We start from the raw sequence: 20,619 nt of genomic DNA, 5'->3' as shown, positions 1-20,619 counted from the left end.
AAAAACTGTGCATGCATTAAAGCTGGAAAAAGTTATATTGAAATTTTTATCTTCACTGTAAGGGGGACAGTACTTGATGAGCAGCTCTTTTTTCTTTCTTTTAAGTCTATGACTCCAGGTCTTTCTCACCATACACTGTTCTGAACACAAATTTTGTCTTTTTAATAGAGAGTTTTCAGTGGTATTGATAGTGGACATATTAAATTCTAAAATTGGTTCTTGTTGAAGAAATGATGGGGCTTTTTTGTTCATTTTTAGGGTTGGAAATGTTTTCCCTTTTTTTTCATTTTTACACAAGGGAAACTGAGGCATTGTTGTAAGAAGTTTGGCCTGGTTTTGATGTCTGTAGATGAAATCTTTTGAAACACAGTTTCTGGAAACACTTTCAGAGCACATCTATCTTCAAACTCAAAAGTTGTTGTGGTTGTACATACAAAGCATTTCCTGCAGTTTAAGCCCTGTGATTTCAAGTTAGGATGCATTAAATTGGTAAATTTTGAATTTTTTTTGGTTTAGTGAAAAACTGTGGCAGATGCAGAGGTAGAGTCCATTTCTGCCTGAGCGACACAGAGCTAGTTTAGACGGTAAGACAATTGACTCCTTCATTCACTACCTGTATGATAAGTGAAGCCCTTGCTCCAGTAGCTCACACTGACCCCTTCTCTGCCCTGTGCTGGGTGGATACCTGGAGGAGGCACATCTGCTGCATGTGAGGATGGAATTGTGATTGTGGGTTTAAAGACAGCTGTGTTTGTGAAGGAGACACGCTTAATGTTGCAAGGGCAAACTTCATTCCAAGTGCTCTGAACTTCTGAAGTAATAATCTTAAGCCTGGGGGAGAGCCAGCTCTTTGGTTTTGTTTTGCCTCCCAGAAATATGTTGACAGCCACTGAGTCACTGGTAGATGTCTTCACCTTTAGCTGCACCACATGAGGGTTGGGATCTAACCTGAAGGGAGTCAGGAATAGCAGTGGTGACTTGTCACCCCCCATAAGGACCAACTGATGCATAGGATGAGAAATGCTTCCTCACCAAGTCTGTCTTGACTTGGTGAGGAACAGAGATCATAGAACACTCTACTGTTTGTTCTTTCCCTTCGGAGAGAGAACAGGCAGCACTGACAGCTACAGTGGGTACCTGTGGATTGTCCCAGTAATTTGTCACTGCTCTCCTAGTCTAGCCCTCTCATATTCAAGTACCTCCAGTCCTTGGTCAAGATTCTTGACTTGCAGTGTTCTCAATAAGTTCTGAGTATGTCCAGGTCCCTTGCTTCCCAGTGACCACATCCCCCTTGATTCCAGTGTTCTGTGAGACACTGCAGCCGTGTATGGATTTACAGCAATATCTGAGGCTCTTCATCTCTCCACCTTTCTGAACTGGGGGGATATCACCTGAGGGAAAGAGGAGTGGCTCACCTGAAGAGAACACAGAGAAGAGTAGTGATGGCAGGCTGGTGAGAAGGAAGGATGTCCTGGCAGTGAGGCTCACACTCCCAAAACACACACACAGAAGCTCCGCTGCTTGGAGGTCACTAGTCCAAAGGACAGAGACTCTTTGGCCTGTATCCATGTCACCTCCTGACCTTGTTTCCTCCTCTCCCCTTCAGCTCTTTCTGCCTCATTTCTGCCTCCATTGCTTTTTCAACTCATTGTCCCTCTTCCCTTGTCTGGCAAATTCAAGGCAGCCTCCTTTGTAACTACTCTGAAGAAGCCTTGCCCTTCCCCTCACGTGCTCCTGTTTATTCCTTCTGTGCTCCCAGTCCGGTGACATGCAGGTGCTCTTTCTGACAGGGGCACATGTCTTGCCTTTCGTGAATGTCCAGTGTCACCCTGGGAAATTAAAATTCTCTGCCTCAAAGCGTGGTATTCAAGAGGTATTTTCAAGTGTTTTATGCGAGAACATAAACCATGTATTTTTCTGTGACCTCATTCCAAGACATAGCTGAACTATTTCTGCTGAATTTTCCAGAGAATTTCAGCCTCAGGCATACATATGCCCTGGAAAATTTCAGCCTAAATGCTAGAAGTTTGGCAAAGTTTATATGCACCTGAAAGTAGTCTTCATAATGGAAAATGTCAGATTGTTTTAGCTGTCTAGCTGTCTGCATTGTTTATATTTAAGAATTGGATGCAGAAAATACTACACTCAAAATTAATTAAAGTTGAATTTAAGTAAATGTGATTATTGGAGATGAGACGTGTAAATTATACCCTGAAACAGAAGATGGTAGCAATGAAAAGTGCTGTTTGGCTTCATGGGAATCTAATGGAGGAAGCTCAAGAATCACTTTGAACAAGGATTTATTTTTGAGAGGAAGAATATGACAGGTGATGCACAGAACATTAAAACACAGAAATAAACATAGATAAAGTATTGTGGTCTATAGGAGGAAATGTAAGTTGTCCCCTGGGGCCCTATAAGAAGGAATCTATAGTTCATCTGCTTAGCCTTCGTGTTTTTATTTGAAACTGTGGTGAGAGTGCATGATGGCCTAAAAAAAGCCAAAATTGAGAACGTTGTTTTGAATCAGGTGATCTGAAGTGGTTGAGGAACCATTGATTTTGAAAAGTATGAAATATAAATGGTAAATTACCCAGGGACATTAAGTGGCAAAAAATAGAAACTTCTAATCTGGCTACAGAGCAGGAAAACAATAAAGGGAAAATTGCTGAGTAATACTTAACCAAAATTAGCAGTGAATGTGGAATTTGCTATGGAAGCAAAAAAGGGCAGTCCTCTTTTGAAGTGAATGGAGATGTCATGTAAGGAGGAGGTTATCATTTCCATCTCCTCAGGTGTAGTGTGCCCATATTCAGAATACTTTATTAGTTTTGGGTGACATTCCTGGAAAATCGGTATTGGTAATGGTGGAGACATCCAGGGGAAAAAAAATGAGGTTTGATGGATTTTATTTGCAGTGAGGAAAGAATAATAGTTCATTAAGCAGTGACTGCTTTGGAAAGGGCATATTTGGATAGGAACAAAAAAAGTAGTGTGTTAGTAGTACAAGCAGCATAGATGAGCAGAAACAGGGATGGGAGTGGGAAATGTTAGTTATTGTCATAAGAACTATTACATCAGAATGTAATTGCCAGAAAGGACTTGAAGAGGCCGTATTACATAGGAGGTTTTAAAATTAAACTGTTCAGCAGCGTGCTGCAGGAGAATATGTGCAAAATGTGCTGCAGGAGGGAATCCTGCTCCTGGTGGGAGGGTGGGCTGGCTGGGTGAATTAATAGGTCTTTTTTGGGGGGGAGGGAGGGGGAGGGAGCAGGAGAAGAGGGTATGTACCACTTTCATGAAGATGAGATTGTGATAGGCCTTGTGAAAGCTTCACCCCACATTCTTCCATGAGTCTAACCAGAACTCAGGAATTAAAAAATGGATGTCATATTAACAATACAGGGCTGCACTTCACGAAGTATGGTATTTTTTCTGGCTCAGTTAATTCTCAGTAATAAAACATGAGAGTAATACTACACAATGGTTGACACCTGTCCTGAAACTCTTACAGGGCTTGGTAAGTGCTGCCAAAAAGTCTAAAAATAAAACTTCCCTCCCTTACCTCCCTTCCCCCTCCATCACTGGTTGCAGTTTGGATTTTCTGTGGTCTATTGAGGAGGCAAATAAACTTTCACATAAAATGTAGGTTATGACTTGCTTTTTGATCTGGAAACTTATTAGTGTGTACAAAAGCAACAGGAAAATGCTGAAATGCAGTGTTCTGTATGCATTGCACTTCTTGGAAACTTACTTTTCTTTCCAGCTTCTCTTGTTTTTTGATGTGAGAGCAGACATTTTCTCAAGGTTAAATGGTTTGTCCACTGTTTGTGTCTGTCTTGATATATATGTTTTTATTTTATTTTTGTTTTAACGTTTAGGTCAGTGATGCTAATCAGTGTGCAGCAGTATATTTAATTATTTCTTAAGCTGAAATTTTTTGGGCAGTTTTTCTCCTTTCAGTCTGTATAGGTAACAGCCTCAAGTTTGAGTGAAAAATATTTTTTTTAAGTTGTTTTAAATGGACTGGAAGTCCAAAACTTAATATTCAAAACCTCATCTAATTAATCAGAGAAGCCCAGGGTATGGTACTTTGCCAGTTTGTACATCAAGTCAATATTTGATGTATAAAGCATTGAGAAAACACATGTATGATTTGCCCGCAGTGAGCGTGACGATTCTGACCTTTTTCTTTGCATGTCTTAAATATTGCTTTGCTTGTGTTTGCCAACAGGGCAGTCCGATGGATCCGATGGTGATGAAGAGGCCGCAGCTGTACGGCATGGGCAATAACCCTCACTCTCAGGCACAGCAGAGCAGCCCCTACCCCGGGCAGTCCTACGGCCCTCCCGGCCCCCAGCGCTATCCCGTGGGAATGCAGGGCCGAGCCCCGGCAGCCATGGGAGGAATGCAGTATCCACAGCAACAGGTTTGTGGAGGATTTTTCTGGGTTGCTTTGGTTTCCCTCCTCTCTTTCTCTTCCCTCCTGACATTCCGGTAATACAGAGAGTGCAAGAGAAAAACCTCAGAAATAAGTATTTCTTGAGCAGAAGGAGGATGAAGGACTGTTTTAAAACTAAATAAATTATGTTCACAGTGTGAATGTTTTCTGAAATCCTTTACAGTTCAAACAGGATTTAGTTTGTTGCTGGTATCTTTCTGGAGAGAGAAGTATGTCAAATGCCATGAATTTTTTTTTTTTTTCCAGTTGACACCACTTAGCCCTGCATATTTTTTGGTTCTTTTCTTTGCTGTTGTTCTTGGTTTTCTAGGGGTTTTTATGTTCTCTTTCTCTCCGGCTTACATGCACTTAAGTGCAAGATGAAAACCTAGAGCTGACATCAGCACATCAAGGCTAGTGTAGTCCAGTGCATACAAAAGCGTTACATATTTATATCAGCTGTTTGTTGTTGTGGTGGCTGGTTTTCTTTTTTCTCCTTGTTTTGATAGGAGTCTGTAGCTTTTCCTAGTTTTTTTCTCTTACCAACTCTTTAAAGTCAGGATTTTTTTGAATGTATCAGAGTATATAGAACGGTAAGGATCTCCTTTTTATCTACTTGGATTTCACTGTTGATGGAGACCTCTTGTGCTTTTTTCCTGCCCTTTTTAAGAAGGTCAATCTTAATGTGCATACCATGTACTAAAGAAAATACAGCAGTTTTCAAGAGGGAGAGATAAACCGAGGTTATCAAGAAGTTAATGTTTTGCTAATTTTTTTTCTTTTTTTTAATTAGGGATGTGAATGTAGGCAGTGAGAGCTCTACACCGCCTTGTGAGCACAACAGATTAGTAACTTGATCATTAATGGGAAAGAACATTTGTTTTGTGCAACTTCCCAGTTACAGATTAGCTTTTTTAATGTCGTTTATTGTTAAATATAGAAATTAAAATTTTGGACTCTTGGCGGATAGGTGCCTGGCCAATTCTTGTTACTACCCATCCAGTAGGACAAGATGTTAATCAGGCAGTTAATTAAATAACAGTTTCAAATATATTATAATATCATTAGTACAATGATATTAATTTTTATTCTTTTCTGCTGTTAAATAGATATTTACTGATAAGGAAGGGATTATTTAGTTTAGAGATGCCAAACATTAGATTTGGTTGCTAGATTCAGGCAGCAAAGCATTTTGTCATTTGCAAAAGGGAGGAGATATCAAATAAAGAAGGCCTTATTTTTCTGTGTGTCTGTAACCAAAGTGAAGTTATTAAAACACATTTTTCATTTAAATAAGAGTTACTCTGTGTTACGCGGAGATGAGTGTTGAATTTTCAGTGCATTTGCTAATTGCTTGGTAATTGTAAATTACCCGTCAGCAGGCAGTGTCCTGGCAGCGCCATTGGCTGCTGGCCCCATCCATCTCCTCGCAGCGCTGCCGTAAGTGGCTGAGCGGCAGCGCCGGCCCGAGCACCAGAGCTCTTCGGGGAAAAAGGGACAGGATAATTATGACATTGAATTTTTATTGAACGGACATCACCACCTAGGCATGATTTTGTTTTGGACAGCCTCCAAAGCTTCGTGTGTTTGGTTTGTGAACCTCTAATGATCTGAATCCAGTTCTTTTCATATTGCTCATATATTACCACCTTGCTACAAAGGATTAAAATGCAGGAATGCAGGTTTGTAAATTGAATTGCCAACTTACCAGCTGAGTGGTAAGTTGTCTTTGGCACAGGATGCCACAGTTTGATTCCTGGCTGGATTTTTATTCCTGTGACATGAATATTAAATAAGGAGAGCCTAGCTACGCTTGTTAAGACTGTGTAGCACGTACCTACTTTAGATACCATATATATATATATATATATATAATATATAATATTGCCAGAAGTTTCAGAAGATGAATCTCAGCACTTTCTGGAAATTGGACTGCTTTACAGTGTCACATTGAATTTATCAAAAGCGTAAGGCACTTCCAAAAATTTGATTGGTTAAAAAATACTGGGCCTTAAACACATGCCGTGCTCAGATTTAAGTATTGTGCGGAGATAGCACTGAGTAGATGGATTATGAGGGTGGAAGTGCCACACTGTAGGAAGGGTGGGAAGCATCAATGGGGGAGATTGTTCTTATTTTAAGTTATAGTTTGCTGTTGCCCAAAGACAGCTGAGGGTGTCAGCTCTGTTTCCTTGGATGAAACAAGAAGGCTTTTTGTTAAACTGTGAAGATTTTTGAATTTTGAAGAAGACCTTGAAATGTTAAGTCTGGCTCTTTGTCAGCAAGTGGTGTGGCTTAAGGTTAGAACTATGGGACTTGACAGATTTTAACTTGCAGGCTCTGCTGCAGAATGCTGCAAATGAAGAAATAAAGATGAAAAACAACACCCTAAAGATTGAGCTAAAATTAATGAAAGTGGTAGAATTGAAGATAATTGCCTAGATGTAGTTAGCTGGTCTGTGTCATATTGCAGCAGAGAATAGTGTGTTCCAGCCTGCAGCCCAGAGGTGGAAGAGCTCTCTCTCAGGAAGGGAGGCCTCTGGCATGAGCACTAAAAGATTAAAGGGGATGAAAAAGATGAAATATTATCAGGTGCAGTCAGCCTACGTATCTGCAGCATGTGTGTCAAGCACAGCCTGCTAACCGGTCTTAAAAGGGGTATCTATGAAATGCTGCAGACGTTCTCTTACAACTGCTGCTTGGTCTAGACATGCTTGACACCAAACATGAAGGTGCAAATAAACCCCCAGATTTTCTTAAAATTCCGTGTGGAAACTGCAGGATGTTGAAATGACTGTGGAAGGTATGGGGGATTTATTCTGCAAAGGACTGAAGAGAGAAAGCAGATCTCCTAAGTGAGTTTGGAACTCATCTCATATTGGTGATGAGACCCAGCACAACACACTGAGCCTTACATAAGGGGCACAATTTGAAATCCAGGCAATATCTTTACGCTAATGCAGCTAAAGATAAAGGGGTCTAGATATCGAAATGGCCATATAGAAACGGCAGGTTGATTGTGATAGAAGTAAATGGTAAATGGATTTTCTCTTTCTTTTCTGACAGTTAACAGCAGAGGTACAGATTTGTCAGGTGAAGATGGGTGATAGCCTCCTGGGACAAAGTGCTAAGCAGTTTGAAGACTGCTGCAGCATTTTGTAAGATTTTAAGGGCATGTCCAGTTAACTCAGTCTGAGTCAAATAAATACATAAGGCATTTGCATGGATTTGACGCCTGTATAAGAGGGAAGGTATGAGAAAGGAAGGTGATACAAAAAGAGTCATATGCTTTATTTATAGGATTGCAGACTTGACATATCACTTACCAGGATGCATTAATATGGAAAATTAATTATTTAGAGATTTTTATGTTGTTAGGAAACTTGGGATTTTGTTTCTTTCCGTTCCCCTTCACTGGGAGAAGAGGGGAAGAAGGCAAGGGAAAGCTGGGAGCAAGATGACCTGTGCCTGTGCTGTCAGTCTTCATGAATGAAACAAAAGTTGCAGCAAGGCTTTAAAATACTGTTCTTGCATTTAAGTCTTAATATTGGTATCTCATAATCTCATGAACTCTCTCTCCTGGTTTGCATGGGGTAAATGTAATTTTTGGATTATTAGCACTCCTTACCCAGGGAACGTATGTAAAACCAAAAAGCAGAAAAATATTTTTTCAGATTTAGCTTGCAGTTTTTAATATCTTAGATATCACTTAGAATTACAAAGAGATGATGTCAAAATTGAAAATCCTAATATGCAAGGATAGCTAGCACCTGAAAACTTCAGGCTTGATTTTGCAATACATCTCACTATGAGTGAAATACTATCTGAGTAATAAGATCTGATTATAAAGACAATAACTTGCTTTTCGTTTAACTTCTTTTTTGCCTCACACCCTTTTTGGACCTCAGTCAAGAAAGTGATGATGCCATGATCAGTTCCTTCTGGCTTTAGTTTGATTGCCCTGTCAAAGTGCTTTAGTGCTGTGTGCTGTAGGAAAATCTTCTGCTGCTTTGTAAAGACATGTTTGCTAAAAATAAAAAGACCTCAGAATACCAGTCAAAATAAGGGGCTTTTTTCTCACCAGTGGTGTTGCTTTTTCATGATAATAGCATGCAGTATTTTATTTTGTGATGAATTTCATTAAGCTTAAAAATCATATACTTGAAATATTCACTTACAGGTTTTTAAAGTTTTTATCAAAGTTTGAAGGCTTGGATTTATGAAAATATTTGAAAGAACTGAATGGCCTGTTTAATCAGATGATCATTGCCTAACTGATTTTTTTTTTAGCATGCATTAAAATTCCTTGTGTACTTGATGGACTGGAACAACAACTTATTGTGTAAATAGGATCGTGTTGCTATAATGCATAGTAAATTCTTTATGAAAGATATTTGCATGGATATGTACAACAGCCATTCCTAATAGCTATTTAAAATGGAACATTTCAGTGCTGATCATGTAGTTGCCTTAGTGCCTTGAGCCTTCTTGCTGCAAAGTTATGAGGCCTGAGCCTCAGTCTATTCTTTCTCCTTTTATTTTTTTTTTATATAGAAATACTGAGATTAAAGGGTCCTAATCACTTGTCCCTTTAACTTATTTTCATGTTCTTGATTTGCAGAATTCAAAACCAAATGTTATCAGTGTCCTCACTGTTTTAAGAATGGAGCTGTAGATATTCAGAGAAGTACTCATTCCATTTCCTCCCTTTTTTTGATAGACAGATTATTTTGAGGTGTAAGGAACAAAGTTGTAAAACCTCTAGGAATATGTAGCAAGAATTTATTGTAATGGAAAGTGCAAATAAACCAGAACTATAGCAGCATCAGTGTGATTACATAATTTAGGAAAGGGCTTACAGTGCCCGTATTGGGTAATGTCCCAGGTTGGAAATGTCGAGTTTATGCCAAGGAAATCAGTTGGCTGTTGGCTTGGCAGATACAGTTTTAAAGCTAGCAAACACACATGTTTACTCCTGGATGGCTGGTTGTGTGTGTTACTTTCTGAAGTCATTCTAATTCTAAAAGATTGAAGTATGCCAAGAAAGTGAAGCTTACTGTCATATTTAACTCTGAACGATTAATTTAAAATGCTGTGTATATATATGGCTGAGTACTGGTCAAGTGATTACCTTTTTAGTCCTCTGTGTGTATAATTGCCCTCAGCGCCTAGATGGTACTAAATTGCGTTACAGTTTTTTGCTCCTGAGTAGGTGTTAATGCAATTGATGTTAGTCTTGTTAAAGACAGCAGACACAGAAAATAAGCACCATTTTCAGTTCTTAGGCTATTTATTTTGCAAGAACAGAGAATGAATCAATGTGATTGAATCTCAGAAACAACCAGCAGAGGACAAAATAGTGAATGTGTTGCCTTTTCTTAAAGATTAATAGATGCATTTGATGCACACACATAAGAAGGGAGTGTGAAGCTTTGATCAGCATGTGCTTCAGAAGTACGTTTTTCCAGATTTTTGTTTGATTTACCTTGGGGGTTTTGGAGGCATTTGTTTTTCTTTTGGTTTTGGTATGGCTTTCATGGTGTGTGTGTGTGTGTTCTATTTGGGTTTTTGTTTACTTGTTTCATTTATTTTGGTTTGTTTTTTTACTGGGCATTTATTTGGAGCTGTCACTAGCAGATTATGGACCTACTTTGTTAATTCCTGGAAAGCAGAAATGTTGAAATTGTAAATTATTATTTTTCCCAACTTCTTGTTCTGTAAAAAACATAAATATTTTAATTAAAATAATTCCTCTGTAACATTTTATTTGAATGATAGATCTGCTATCCTGTTGAACTTCTATAAACCTCTAGAAAAAAAAAATCAGTAAAGTAGAGCTGTTGCTTCTTGGAGAATGTAAAGTTTGAATGAGAAAAAAGGACAAGAAGTCATAGCTAGTTGTCTTTCATGTAAGGTCATCTTTAAGAATGGGTCTTTTGATAGTCAAGTGTTAATAACTGCAAGGAAAAGTTGCTGTTCTTTGTCATGTAAAGTAATAGGATTTTTAAATTTCAGATTTAGAAAAATGCTAAGTACTGTGCTTGTGCAGACTGTAGGAAAATGTTTAGCATGGTTCTTTCTTTTGGGTATACTAAGCCTCATTGACTAAATTGAAAAAAAGGCTGCTACTTTAGTTCATGGCAGGATAAGGCTTTATGTTGTATTGTCTCCTTTAGAATTATCCCTTCTATTGAGTGTAATTCACTCTATAGAGGGAGGTGAGCACAGATTACAGATAATCACAGAATCAAATTCGACATAAGTTTGTGGTCCTTATGATAGTTTAGCTCTTCATCTTAATGCTGGTCATCTGAGATTGTTTACTGAAGAAAATCCCTGAAGTAATAGAATTGCATTATTATGGTAAATAGAAACATTTCAGTAGCTTCCATCATTCTTTGAAACAGTGCATAAAAAATAGGTTGAAAAGGGAAAAGAACTGATCTTTCAGCTGGTGAGAGCTGGCTCGGAAATGAGACTGGGTCAACATTTTCATTTGTTGAATTACCATGTAATGATGTTCAGTAAATGCTAATTTTTACATCCAAACTAGCGTAAGATGCAGACAACCTTTGTACAGAAAGTGTGTGAGAATGATCGATGTATTATGGCAAATGAAATGTATTTTTGTTAGTGCTAAACAATTGTCATTTAGCTGGAGTATTTAATAGCTGTAATCACATTTGTTGTTTTGCTTGGAAGTGGGGGCATGAGAGAGGAAGACATGCAAGCCCTCTGTGCTGGTGTTCTGCAAAAGGTTGTTGTTAAAAGAAGCAGTTATCTTATTATTGGGAGCTTGGTTTGCTAGCAGAATTAGCTGTCAGTCTGCACTGGAGTTAGGCAGGAAATAGATTTTGGTGATCAGGAGCAGAGAGCAGAGAGCCGTTCGCTGCTTCACTAGAAAGGTACAAAATCATTTACTTAGGAACAGCCCATTTTACATGGCAACAGGAGACATGAGTTTATTTACATTTGAAGTAAAATAAGCATCTTGCTTTAAGAAAAGGCTTCTGCATTACTCTTTTCAACAGCTGCCATATAATGACTGTGCCAGGGGGGTTTTAAAGTGTAGGTAAGGAATAATTGATTGTTAATATTATAGTCATAGTAGATTTTTGTTAATAATACTAATCAGAGAATAGTTGACTCTTAAACAGTTGAAATGATGTCCTACCCATGATGCACATACACTCTATGATTTTTGTAACCATATTGTAACTGTATTTCCTAATACTTCTGAGGGAACTCAGATTTTTTTTTCTAATTTTTTTTTAAAATCCTGGTATGAGATTCTGAGAAGATGCTATCATTTGTCCATAAATTTGGACTTGCTCAAAGGAAGCAAGGGAGGCATTGGAGTATGCTTTTTTAAAAATAGGGAGTGTGTTTCCCACAGCTCAAAATAGGGCTGAAGATAAGGGGAAATCAGTGGGAAATTTGCTGTGACTTGATTGTAGCTACAGTTTCACTGCTGGGGTTGGGTGATCTGTCTTCAGTTGATATCAGGGTAGACAGAATTAATCCACTAAGCCAATTGAAGAGAATTTCAGAATGAGACAGGTCAGTACCCTTCCCTTTGGTCACCCTGGGACAAAGTCAGGTAGTTTCCTTCTTGGAACAATAAACCTGCATATTTTATCAACTAAAACATTTTTTGTGGGTGTAGATGAGTTATAAAATCTTTAGAAAAATCTTAAATATGTTTGAGACTACTTTAATTCTCTGTAGAAAATTTTGTCTAATATTCATGTTTGTTTATATATTTGCATTGCTCCTTATAGCTGTTCTAACTGGGCACATCTAAAAATCCTAATGTAAATACTTCAAGCTTTTGGTGTTTTTCTGTTTTTCAAGATGGATGAAAGAAAGGTTTAAGAACTTAAGGAATAACTTGAATCTACAGCTCATGCAATCTCTGTAGGCTTTTATTCTTCTGCTACCTTGGGTGACCCCATTTTTGGGTACTTCTGGTACTTGTTCATTGCTTTGCCTAAAATAGAAAAAATGTGTTAAATGCTTGCATCCTTGCTGATAAAGTATTTAATCTCTGAATCTTATAGTGTCTTTTGGGGGTGTGGAAGAGTACCAAGGAGAAAATCAGTGTCTGTTTTATTTCTTATTGCACTCCTTTTTTTCCCTCTTCTTCTGAATATTGTTTCTTAGTAATGCTTTTTGCATTTGAGTGTAAAAGCAAGACACCAGGTAATAAACAATTCAGTGACTGGACATTATTAGAAATCATATTTGAATCTTATATCCAAATACACCTTTAGGAAAGTAAGTGGATTTAGTTTTGGTATGTGCATCAAAGGGACAGATTACACTTGCTTGTTAGTTTCTTTCACAGAACATTGATGAAGAGTTTCTGCATGTTTCTTGGCGAACTGTAATATAACTTGTCTTCTGAGACGAGTCAAATCAAAATAAACAAGGTTTATATAGCCACTTAGGGAAGATGTTGTTTTAATTATAGAAGTAACATTAGTTATCTGGAGTCTGTATACATGTGTGTTTTACAGGCCATGTTGGCAAAGATGTGCTTTATGCAGGACATGCTAGCGGAACCACCTTGTTCTTTGCACAGGGTTGTCTCTCTGTTTTATGCTCAGCAAGTGGTGCTTAATAGAAACAAACACCCAAGAGTCCCTGCTGAGAACAGACTGAACCCGTGCATGAGCAAAGCAAGTAGGGCTGCTTAGCAAGGACCTCTGCTTTTAGCTACTCCTGCCCCTCCTCAGAAATTCCATTGCTTGTCTCTGTTGTCCCCCCTGTAACTTTCCAAGCTGGCAGCACTGAAAATTGGCATGTGTTTTGACTCTTCCGCTGTACTGGAGAATATTTTAAAAGACAGGTGCAAATTGACTGGTTTGTATTTTTCATTTTTCGTTGGCTTCATTATATTGCTGGTTGGCAAAACTGAGGAAAATCATAGGTCAGGATATCCCCTTGCAGGTTTGGGAAGTGTGTACTTAATAGATTTATGGCCCTTTTATGTTCGGAAAGCCATTCCAGGGAGGAAACTATGATTTCTGAAATGAACCTGGAGTCCTGCAGAAAATTATGCTTTAGACCTTGTTTTCACAAAAAATCCTACCTGATGTTGGAGAGCAGGCAGGTGAGTTTTTAGTCCTCTGAGGTGATGCTGTGAGAAATTCCATGTATCCTTCTCAAACTGTAGATTGTTTTATGACCTGAGTAAATTTGCAGTCTTGCAGCAAGTTGTGAAGAATAGATTCAGTAAATGCCAAGATTGTGTGGAGTATTTGGCCTTTTCTGCTTTGATTTTATACATCACAAGAAAAACAATGTTTTTTAATATTCCTTTAGGCTTTTAACATCAGGGTTACAAGGGAGCATGACCACAAAAAGTAATTGAAGAATATCCAGGAAAAGATCAGATATACTTTGGGTGTATTAGGTGTAGGCTTTTCTTTCTCCTTTCTCTCTTGTGTTCTGTCATCCCATTTTTGTCTTTCACATGTAGAACTGACTAAAAATACACTCCTATTCTTGGCATGCATTAATATCTTGTAAAGCAGAATAAAAACTTGACAAAATACCAGAACCCTGTGTACGTGTGAGTTGCTGTGTCTTTACTGGAGTTGCTTTGACCTCCTTGCAGGAACTTAGAAATTTCAGCTTCCTGAGTTAAGGTTGTAAGACTGTTGTTTATAGGAATGTGGAAGGATCTATATTATGTGTAGTGTTGTGCTTAATGGATAAAACATGTTTTTACTTAAAAAGTATTTTTCATACATGGACCTGATGTTACGTATTGCACTTACAGACACAGGCGGGAATGGCTGTGTCCTGAATTCTTTCAGGTAATAAACTTAAGTGATCTCAGTATTTTAATAAATATTTGCTGAAAGAGAGGAAAGCATACTTTGGCATTTGGTGTTGATCTTGTAGTAATGAAGTGCTGCAAATGATAGGGTTTCTTATTGCATTGTGGTTTTGTTGGGTACTTTTTACTGTCTTAGAGAAGCAGCATTTCTATTTGCAGTACCAAATGGTAATTTCTCTGAGAAAAGTGGGTGCAAATTCTTTAATTTAGAGTTTGGTAAAATGCATGGAAGGGAGCCTGGGACTAGTACAAAAGCAGTATTGGCAGTGCTAGCACTGATTGTACAAGGAGTGATCATCTGCTTCCTGCATGTCAATAAAAATGCAGGAGAGCACCTTTCTTGACACAGAGGTTGCTGAAACATCAGTGCTGTCTTTTTTTGTAATACTCCTGTGGATGTTTTTGCACAAAGTGGTATCTGTCAGAGCTTGAAATATTCTTGCACAGTTTCCTTTGAACAGGTAGCACAGGACAAGTTCTAGCACATAGCTGCTTGACATGGGGCCGCCTACCATGGGGAAGGAATGCCTTGCTTACATACATCTGAGCTGATGTGCTGAGATCTTTGCCAGTCATTTTGCCAGTTACATACTGGACTGTAAATAATTACTGAACTTCCATTTTGAATCACAGGGAGGGGTTTCCCCTTTTTTTCCACCCCCTTTAAAGTAAAATTGTAGCAGTGGGAAGTACTGGGAATGCTTTAACACTTTGTGATTACCCTGGATATGTTTTTACAATAAATGTGATATAAATCTGCGTATCTTTTTTGCTATGTCATCTTCATTTTTGAAATGCAGTATTTGTTGTCCTTTTGTTGCTTTCACTAGTACTGTTCATTTAATAACCACCTGATGTGGGGTGTGTGAAATTACAATGGGAAACAAATATTGTGAATGGTTCACCTAAAAGATACAATAAAATACTAAGACTTAATATTTTCCTGAAAAAAAAAATTGCCTTTGTTTTTTTCATATACTTGGCAAGAGATTGCAGGCAAAATTTGAACAGTGGTTGAAAACAGCATAGTCTTGTTTTTGTACACTTGCTGGAGTTTTTAATCTATGCTGTTAACATGTTGGTTTGGAAATTGAGATAATTCAGATTCCAGGTTTTGATACATTGTGAAAATCCCAGTTGTGTTCAAAAAAGGTAGAATGCATTGAGCAGTAGGACTCCTTGAAAGGATGTGAATTCATTCTTGTCCCATAATTTTTCCTATGGTTGAAGTCAGTGTAAGTGCTTATTGGAGCAAGCAACATAGAGCAGTGTATTTGTGTGCAATTGCCTTGAGGGATTTTTCTTATCTTTTTTTTTTTTTTTTTTTTTTTTTTTTTAAGGTTCCTTGTCTTGGGGCAACTTTCTGTGTTTAGTTGAAGGTGAAATGAGCCTTGCAAACATACTTGTCAACTGAGGTAGAAGTGTACATGTTTGTCCATATTCCTATGTTAATATTGTTTGTTACACTATATTTACTCATGGAAAATTAGGTGAGTAAAGGAAGACTGAAACCTCATTCTGGATAGAGGTGTTATGGATGCTTGGTCAGTATTCTGCTTGCTCTCCCTACTGGGTGAAACCATATTGCTGGGGGTTGTTCTCCCTGTTTGTGTTCAGGAATGCCGCCACTGGCCATTAGCTCTCCCACTGGCTTACATGATTTTTAGTGAAATTTGCCTAAGGTTGTGCTATTCATGTCAGTTTTACACTTACCCCTGCAGTTTCCACCTGGAAGCACAGAAGGCTTTCCATTTGGGTGGAGGAGCGAGGCCGCCAGCCCTTCCTATGGGGCAGCCTGGCCCTTCACAGAGTTACTTAATAGGAATCTGCAGTGGCTATGAGCCGATATGTCTCGAAGGCTTCCCCTCCTGCTTGTAAGACAGTCAAGGTAAATGCAGTGACAGTAGGGCTGTGGAAAAATCTGGACCTGTATTAACAAAAATACATCTTGAAACAACAGTCATTTGGATGGAGGTATGTTTTGATAACTATTAAGAAAAGACTTGACATGTGAAAATAAGTGTACAGATGCAGATCTTAAAAAAAAAAAAAGTTGATAATCTGTCTCCTGAACAAAGCTGTTGGTGATACGTGGCTGGCTATTGTGTTTTAATGTCTTTGCCTGGACTTGTCATACTTTTGGACAGCCTTCAGTACCACTGATTTAGAACTGAAATCATACTGCATATGAAAGCAGTAGTTCTGGATTTTTTTGTTGAGAACAAAATTACTATCTCAGAAATTTCAAGATAGCAGAAATAAGCAGACTACTGTGGGATTGGAGAATTCTGAAGCTGTGAAGCTTGAATTGTTCCACTGACCAGAAAATATACCTAGACAGGCCTTTTCTGATATAAAGAAGAAAAGTATGTCCCACACAACTTGATGCTGTAGAGACTCCCAGAAGATGATTTACTGAAGTCTCAGAACATCCCATGAGGTAGGAGAAAACCCACTTTTTCCATTTAGTGTAAGAAACCTAGCACCTCTCATTTTCCCATTCCCTTTCCCCAGCTGCATTTGGCTGTCCTGTCAGTCAGCTGTGGTGGAAAAATTCACATTAGTAAGGTAGGGTTATGATGCTAGTTGCCAGGAGGAGTATTTAAAATAAGCCTCTTTGTCCAGTCATTTGGCTCAAAAGGCCTTCCTTCGTGATAAACAGTACAGAAACAAAGATCCTGCAAGTGTCCCACTGGCAGGGTGAATAATTTGGTGTAGTTGTTGGTGTTTTTGAGAGGCTGGTTATTGCCGGCGAAGGAAAGGGAGCATGTTCTTAGGCTGAGCTCCCCCTGATAAGCAGAGAAGCAATTTCTTGGGGTCACTTTGGGTTGGGTGAGTAGAAGAGGTCAGAGCTGGGGAAGTGGGGTGGAGGGTAACATTACAGGAACATGTAAGCACACATTGAAATTGAAATTGTGGTTTTGTGGACAGCAGTCATCAAGGAACTAAACATGACAGGAGGGACACTCCCCCCCCCCCCCCCCCCTCCAAACACCACCCCCCCGCCCCCCCATTTAATTGCCTATACTCTAATGCTGGCAGACATGACAGTAAAAAAGAGAAGCTGAAATTTCTCATTTACAATTACAAATTTTGTCTGCTCGCTGTTACTTGAAATCTAGTGGAAAGGTTCGCTGGATTGGAATGTTAAAATAAATGGTTATAACCTATTTAGAGAGAATTGAATGGATAGAAGGGGAAGGAAAGTGGTACTCTATATCAAGAGTGATATTATGTATTTCTGAGTAACTTGACTACTCAAAAGCAAATTACATTAAATGCTTGTGAGTTATTGTTCTGGCAGAGAAGGCAGGAGATGAGGGTACTAACCAGTACCTGCTAGGTACCACTGAAATGAAGTAAAACAATGATTATCAGTCCCTCAAGAATGTTACTTGCACTGGGGAGAGAAGGGGGATACAGGGACTGAACACCACCTGCCGCAAGCATTGAAACCATTAGGAATTTCTGTTAAAAACTGTGCATGTAAATGTAGGCAGCAATTTGTCTGGAAAAACATTGTATCTGGCACTGAGGAATTCAAAAGCAGATGAAGAAGAAACTAGTCAGAGAAGTAAATCAGTTTTTTTAGTTGAAAGGACCAGAGCTTGATTTAATTAAGCTGTATGCAGAAACAATTGAGCTCAAATAAGCAACAATATAAAATCCATGAGCATGGATGCATATTGTTTGATAGATATATTGTGTATGTACACAAACATGTCTGTTGCTTTCAGAGGGACAGCAGCACAAAAGATGGGAAGTGTCATGAGCTGAGTCAGTTGGAGGCATTTTTTTTTCTCTATAGATGATGCTTGGAATGGCTTAAAGGTTTTTTTACTAAACAAATAGTTGAAGAAAAAGTTAATGCTGTCCTGCTGTTCTTGTTTCCAGCATCTGTCAGAATTTTAGAACTAGAAGCTTCACTTCTTGAAGCAATTTCTTGTTTTGTTTATAAAGAATATTTTGAATGTGGATCAAGTTTATTTTTAAGTGGTTGCTTTAACTAATAAAGACCTGTTTTAAAAGGGGTAAAATTCCTACAACTATAAATGAGCACTAATTATGAATTTAAATAAATGATCTGGTAAGAAAGAAATGCTCTGTTTGCCATTTTTATAATGTAATAAGCATGTTAAACTTAAGGACTGAATAAATATTTGTTTAAGCACCTAATTGCTTAAATAAGTGCATGAGGACATTAAATACATTTTTCTGGTTAGCAGAAAGGCTTGCCAAGCATAGTGTGAAAGCTAGAGCTAATAATAAACTGAAACAGAGTAGTTACCAATCAGTGAGACTAAACTTTCCTTTAAAATAATTAAAAAGAATAAAATGCAACACAAGATGAAAATACATTACTCGCACCACATTTTCCTGTCGCCAATTTAAATGAAGATAAGACCAGACTTACAGAGAATACTTTGATTTGAATAAATCCATTGTGATCTATGAACTAAAATGCAGTTCTCACTTACGGGATATCGCTTTCTTCTGGAAATGCAGTGACAGAGAAAGCTTTGAAGGTCATGGTAGATAATCAGTTGAGTGCAAGTTCCTTGTGCAGTCCTGCAGTTTAAAAGCATTAATATGATATTTGGCTGGGTAAAAGAAAGTGATATTGGCAAACTGAATCTGGGTTTTGGTCCCTCAAAATGGCTAATAGAGATGGTGCTCAGATACAGAGTTAGGATGGCTATAGTGAACTGCAGAGTGTGGTTGATAGCAAAAATTCCAAAGAACTGAATAACCTTTTTAGGTTAAAAGAAAGTGATTCAGGTCTCTTGGCCTGAAGCTGTGTATAACTGAATACACGGAACAGAAGCTTTAAAGAGTTTTTCAGTCCAGCACAGAGGTATATATTGGCTATACTTTGACAGACAAGGAAGGCCCATTGGCTGGTGAACTGCAGTCAGGTGCAAATGTTGTGTAAGGCTTGCCGTACCATTCAGGTAATTCAAACAATCAAAATAACCCCAAGAGATCTGAAAATTAACATGGTCTTTAAAGTATTGAGTGACATGAATGTGAAATTATTTTCCTTCTGTCATACTGCAATCAGAGCATTTGTTTTTCTTTCTGTAGTGAACCACATGTTCCAACAGCGTGGTCAGTTTATTAAACCTGCACCATATTGTTATCCCTTCAGAAACCAGGAACTTTAATTACTAAAAAACCAACGTGCTTGGGTTCCTAATTTTGTAAAAGTGAGTGCTATTTGTGGAGGTGGGTTCTCTGGGCCCAAGATGCTTGCCATCAGGCAACTTAAAATGCATGTAGAAGGTGTGAAAACAGCTTCTGGAGATTGAAGGTATTCTGAAGCATGTAAACTGTGAGAGTTCAGAAGACACAGGAATGGTATTTTGTGTCTCACTTGGAATCATGAGCAGAATTGTACCTGCATCCTTCAGAAAAGAAACCTTATTTTGAGAGGGCAGCAAGCTGGCAGGCCAGCCTGTGGTCTCCACAGCTGGGGCAAACTTGGCTGTGAGAAGTGCTGACCCACCATAGCTGACAGGGAGGACACTCATTGAATGGGACACACAAAAGTTATCTCCTGAATTTGACTTTGTCCAACTCTGCAAAGCCCATTTAAACAGTGGATATCTTTTTTCTTTTAGCTGATTATACCCTACTGAAGCTTACTGAGAGTTTCTCCAAGGAAGGGAGGTCAGGTGTGGACTTCGCACGAGACACTTCTGAAGAGTGATTTTTGCAATTTTTAATGTTGGTTAGCCATCATCTCGATTCTCAGGTGTGTGAAATCAAAAACATGCAAATAAAGAAAAGATTACCTTACTAGTTTCCTTGTGAAAATGTGTGCACGTGTACCCATATTAAGCACACTGCTGTGTATCTGTTCTTGTCTGCCTTGGCATGCTTTGGGAGTAAAGGTCTTAGTACCAGCTGATTAACACTTTACTTTCCAAAACTGACCACAAGGACACAAATTTAACAAATTCATGAAACTATACAGTAGATTAAACCGAGGCTTAATCATATCAATTTAGTCTGGTTCTATTAATAGCTAAGGAATGGCTTTATATTTTTTTAATACCTGAAAGCCATGTTACAGTACATTCAAGTTACTTTTGATCCTCTCACTCTTCTAGACAATGAACAATTATTAATTTTTATGTGAAATATAAATCTTTATTTCAGACATTTTGGGGGTATTTTGGAGAATAAATTAAACTTAAGACACTACTAGAATTTTACCTATAGGTTTTGCATTTAATAGTTCAGTTTTCTTTTGGATTTTGGTAAATCTAATAAAAATGTAACTGTAGTTATATATTTATGATAATTTCAGTTGTATGTGCTTTAAGGA

The 20,619-nt window shown here is 38.2% G+C and overlaps 1 protein-coding gene across 4 annotated transcripts in view; it reads left to right on the top strand.

The window, feature by feature from the left end:
• Positions 1-20,619, top strand: part of ARID1B (AT-rich interaction domain 1B) — a 326,152-nt gene that overhangs the window by 28,551 nt on the left and 276,982 nt on the right. For all 4 annotated transcript variants that reach the window (XM_088052482.1, XM_088052481.1, XM_088052484.1 and 1 more), the window contains exon 2: positions 4,235-4,429. In XM_088052482.1, coding sequence (XP_087908608.1) covers positions 4,235-4,429 — 195 coding nt within the window. The remainder of the gene's footprint in view (positions 1-4,234; positions 4,430-20,619) is intronic.

This window comes from Pseudopodoces humilis, chromosome 3 (genome assembly GCF_049639895.1).
Source record: "Pseudopodoces humilis isolate 2021_Gansu_Grassland_sample_001 chromosome 3, ASM4963989v1, whole genome shotgun sequence".
In the NCBI taxonomy this organism is placed as follows: Eukaryota; Metazoa; Chordata; class Aves; order Passeriformes; family Paridae; genus Pseudopodoces; species Pseudopodoces humilis.
This window is presented reverse-complemented; position numbering and strand designations above follow the sequence as displayed.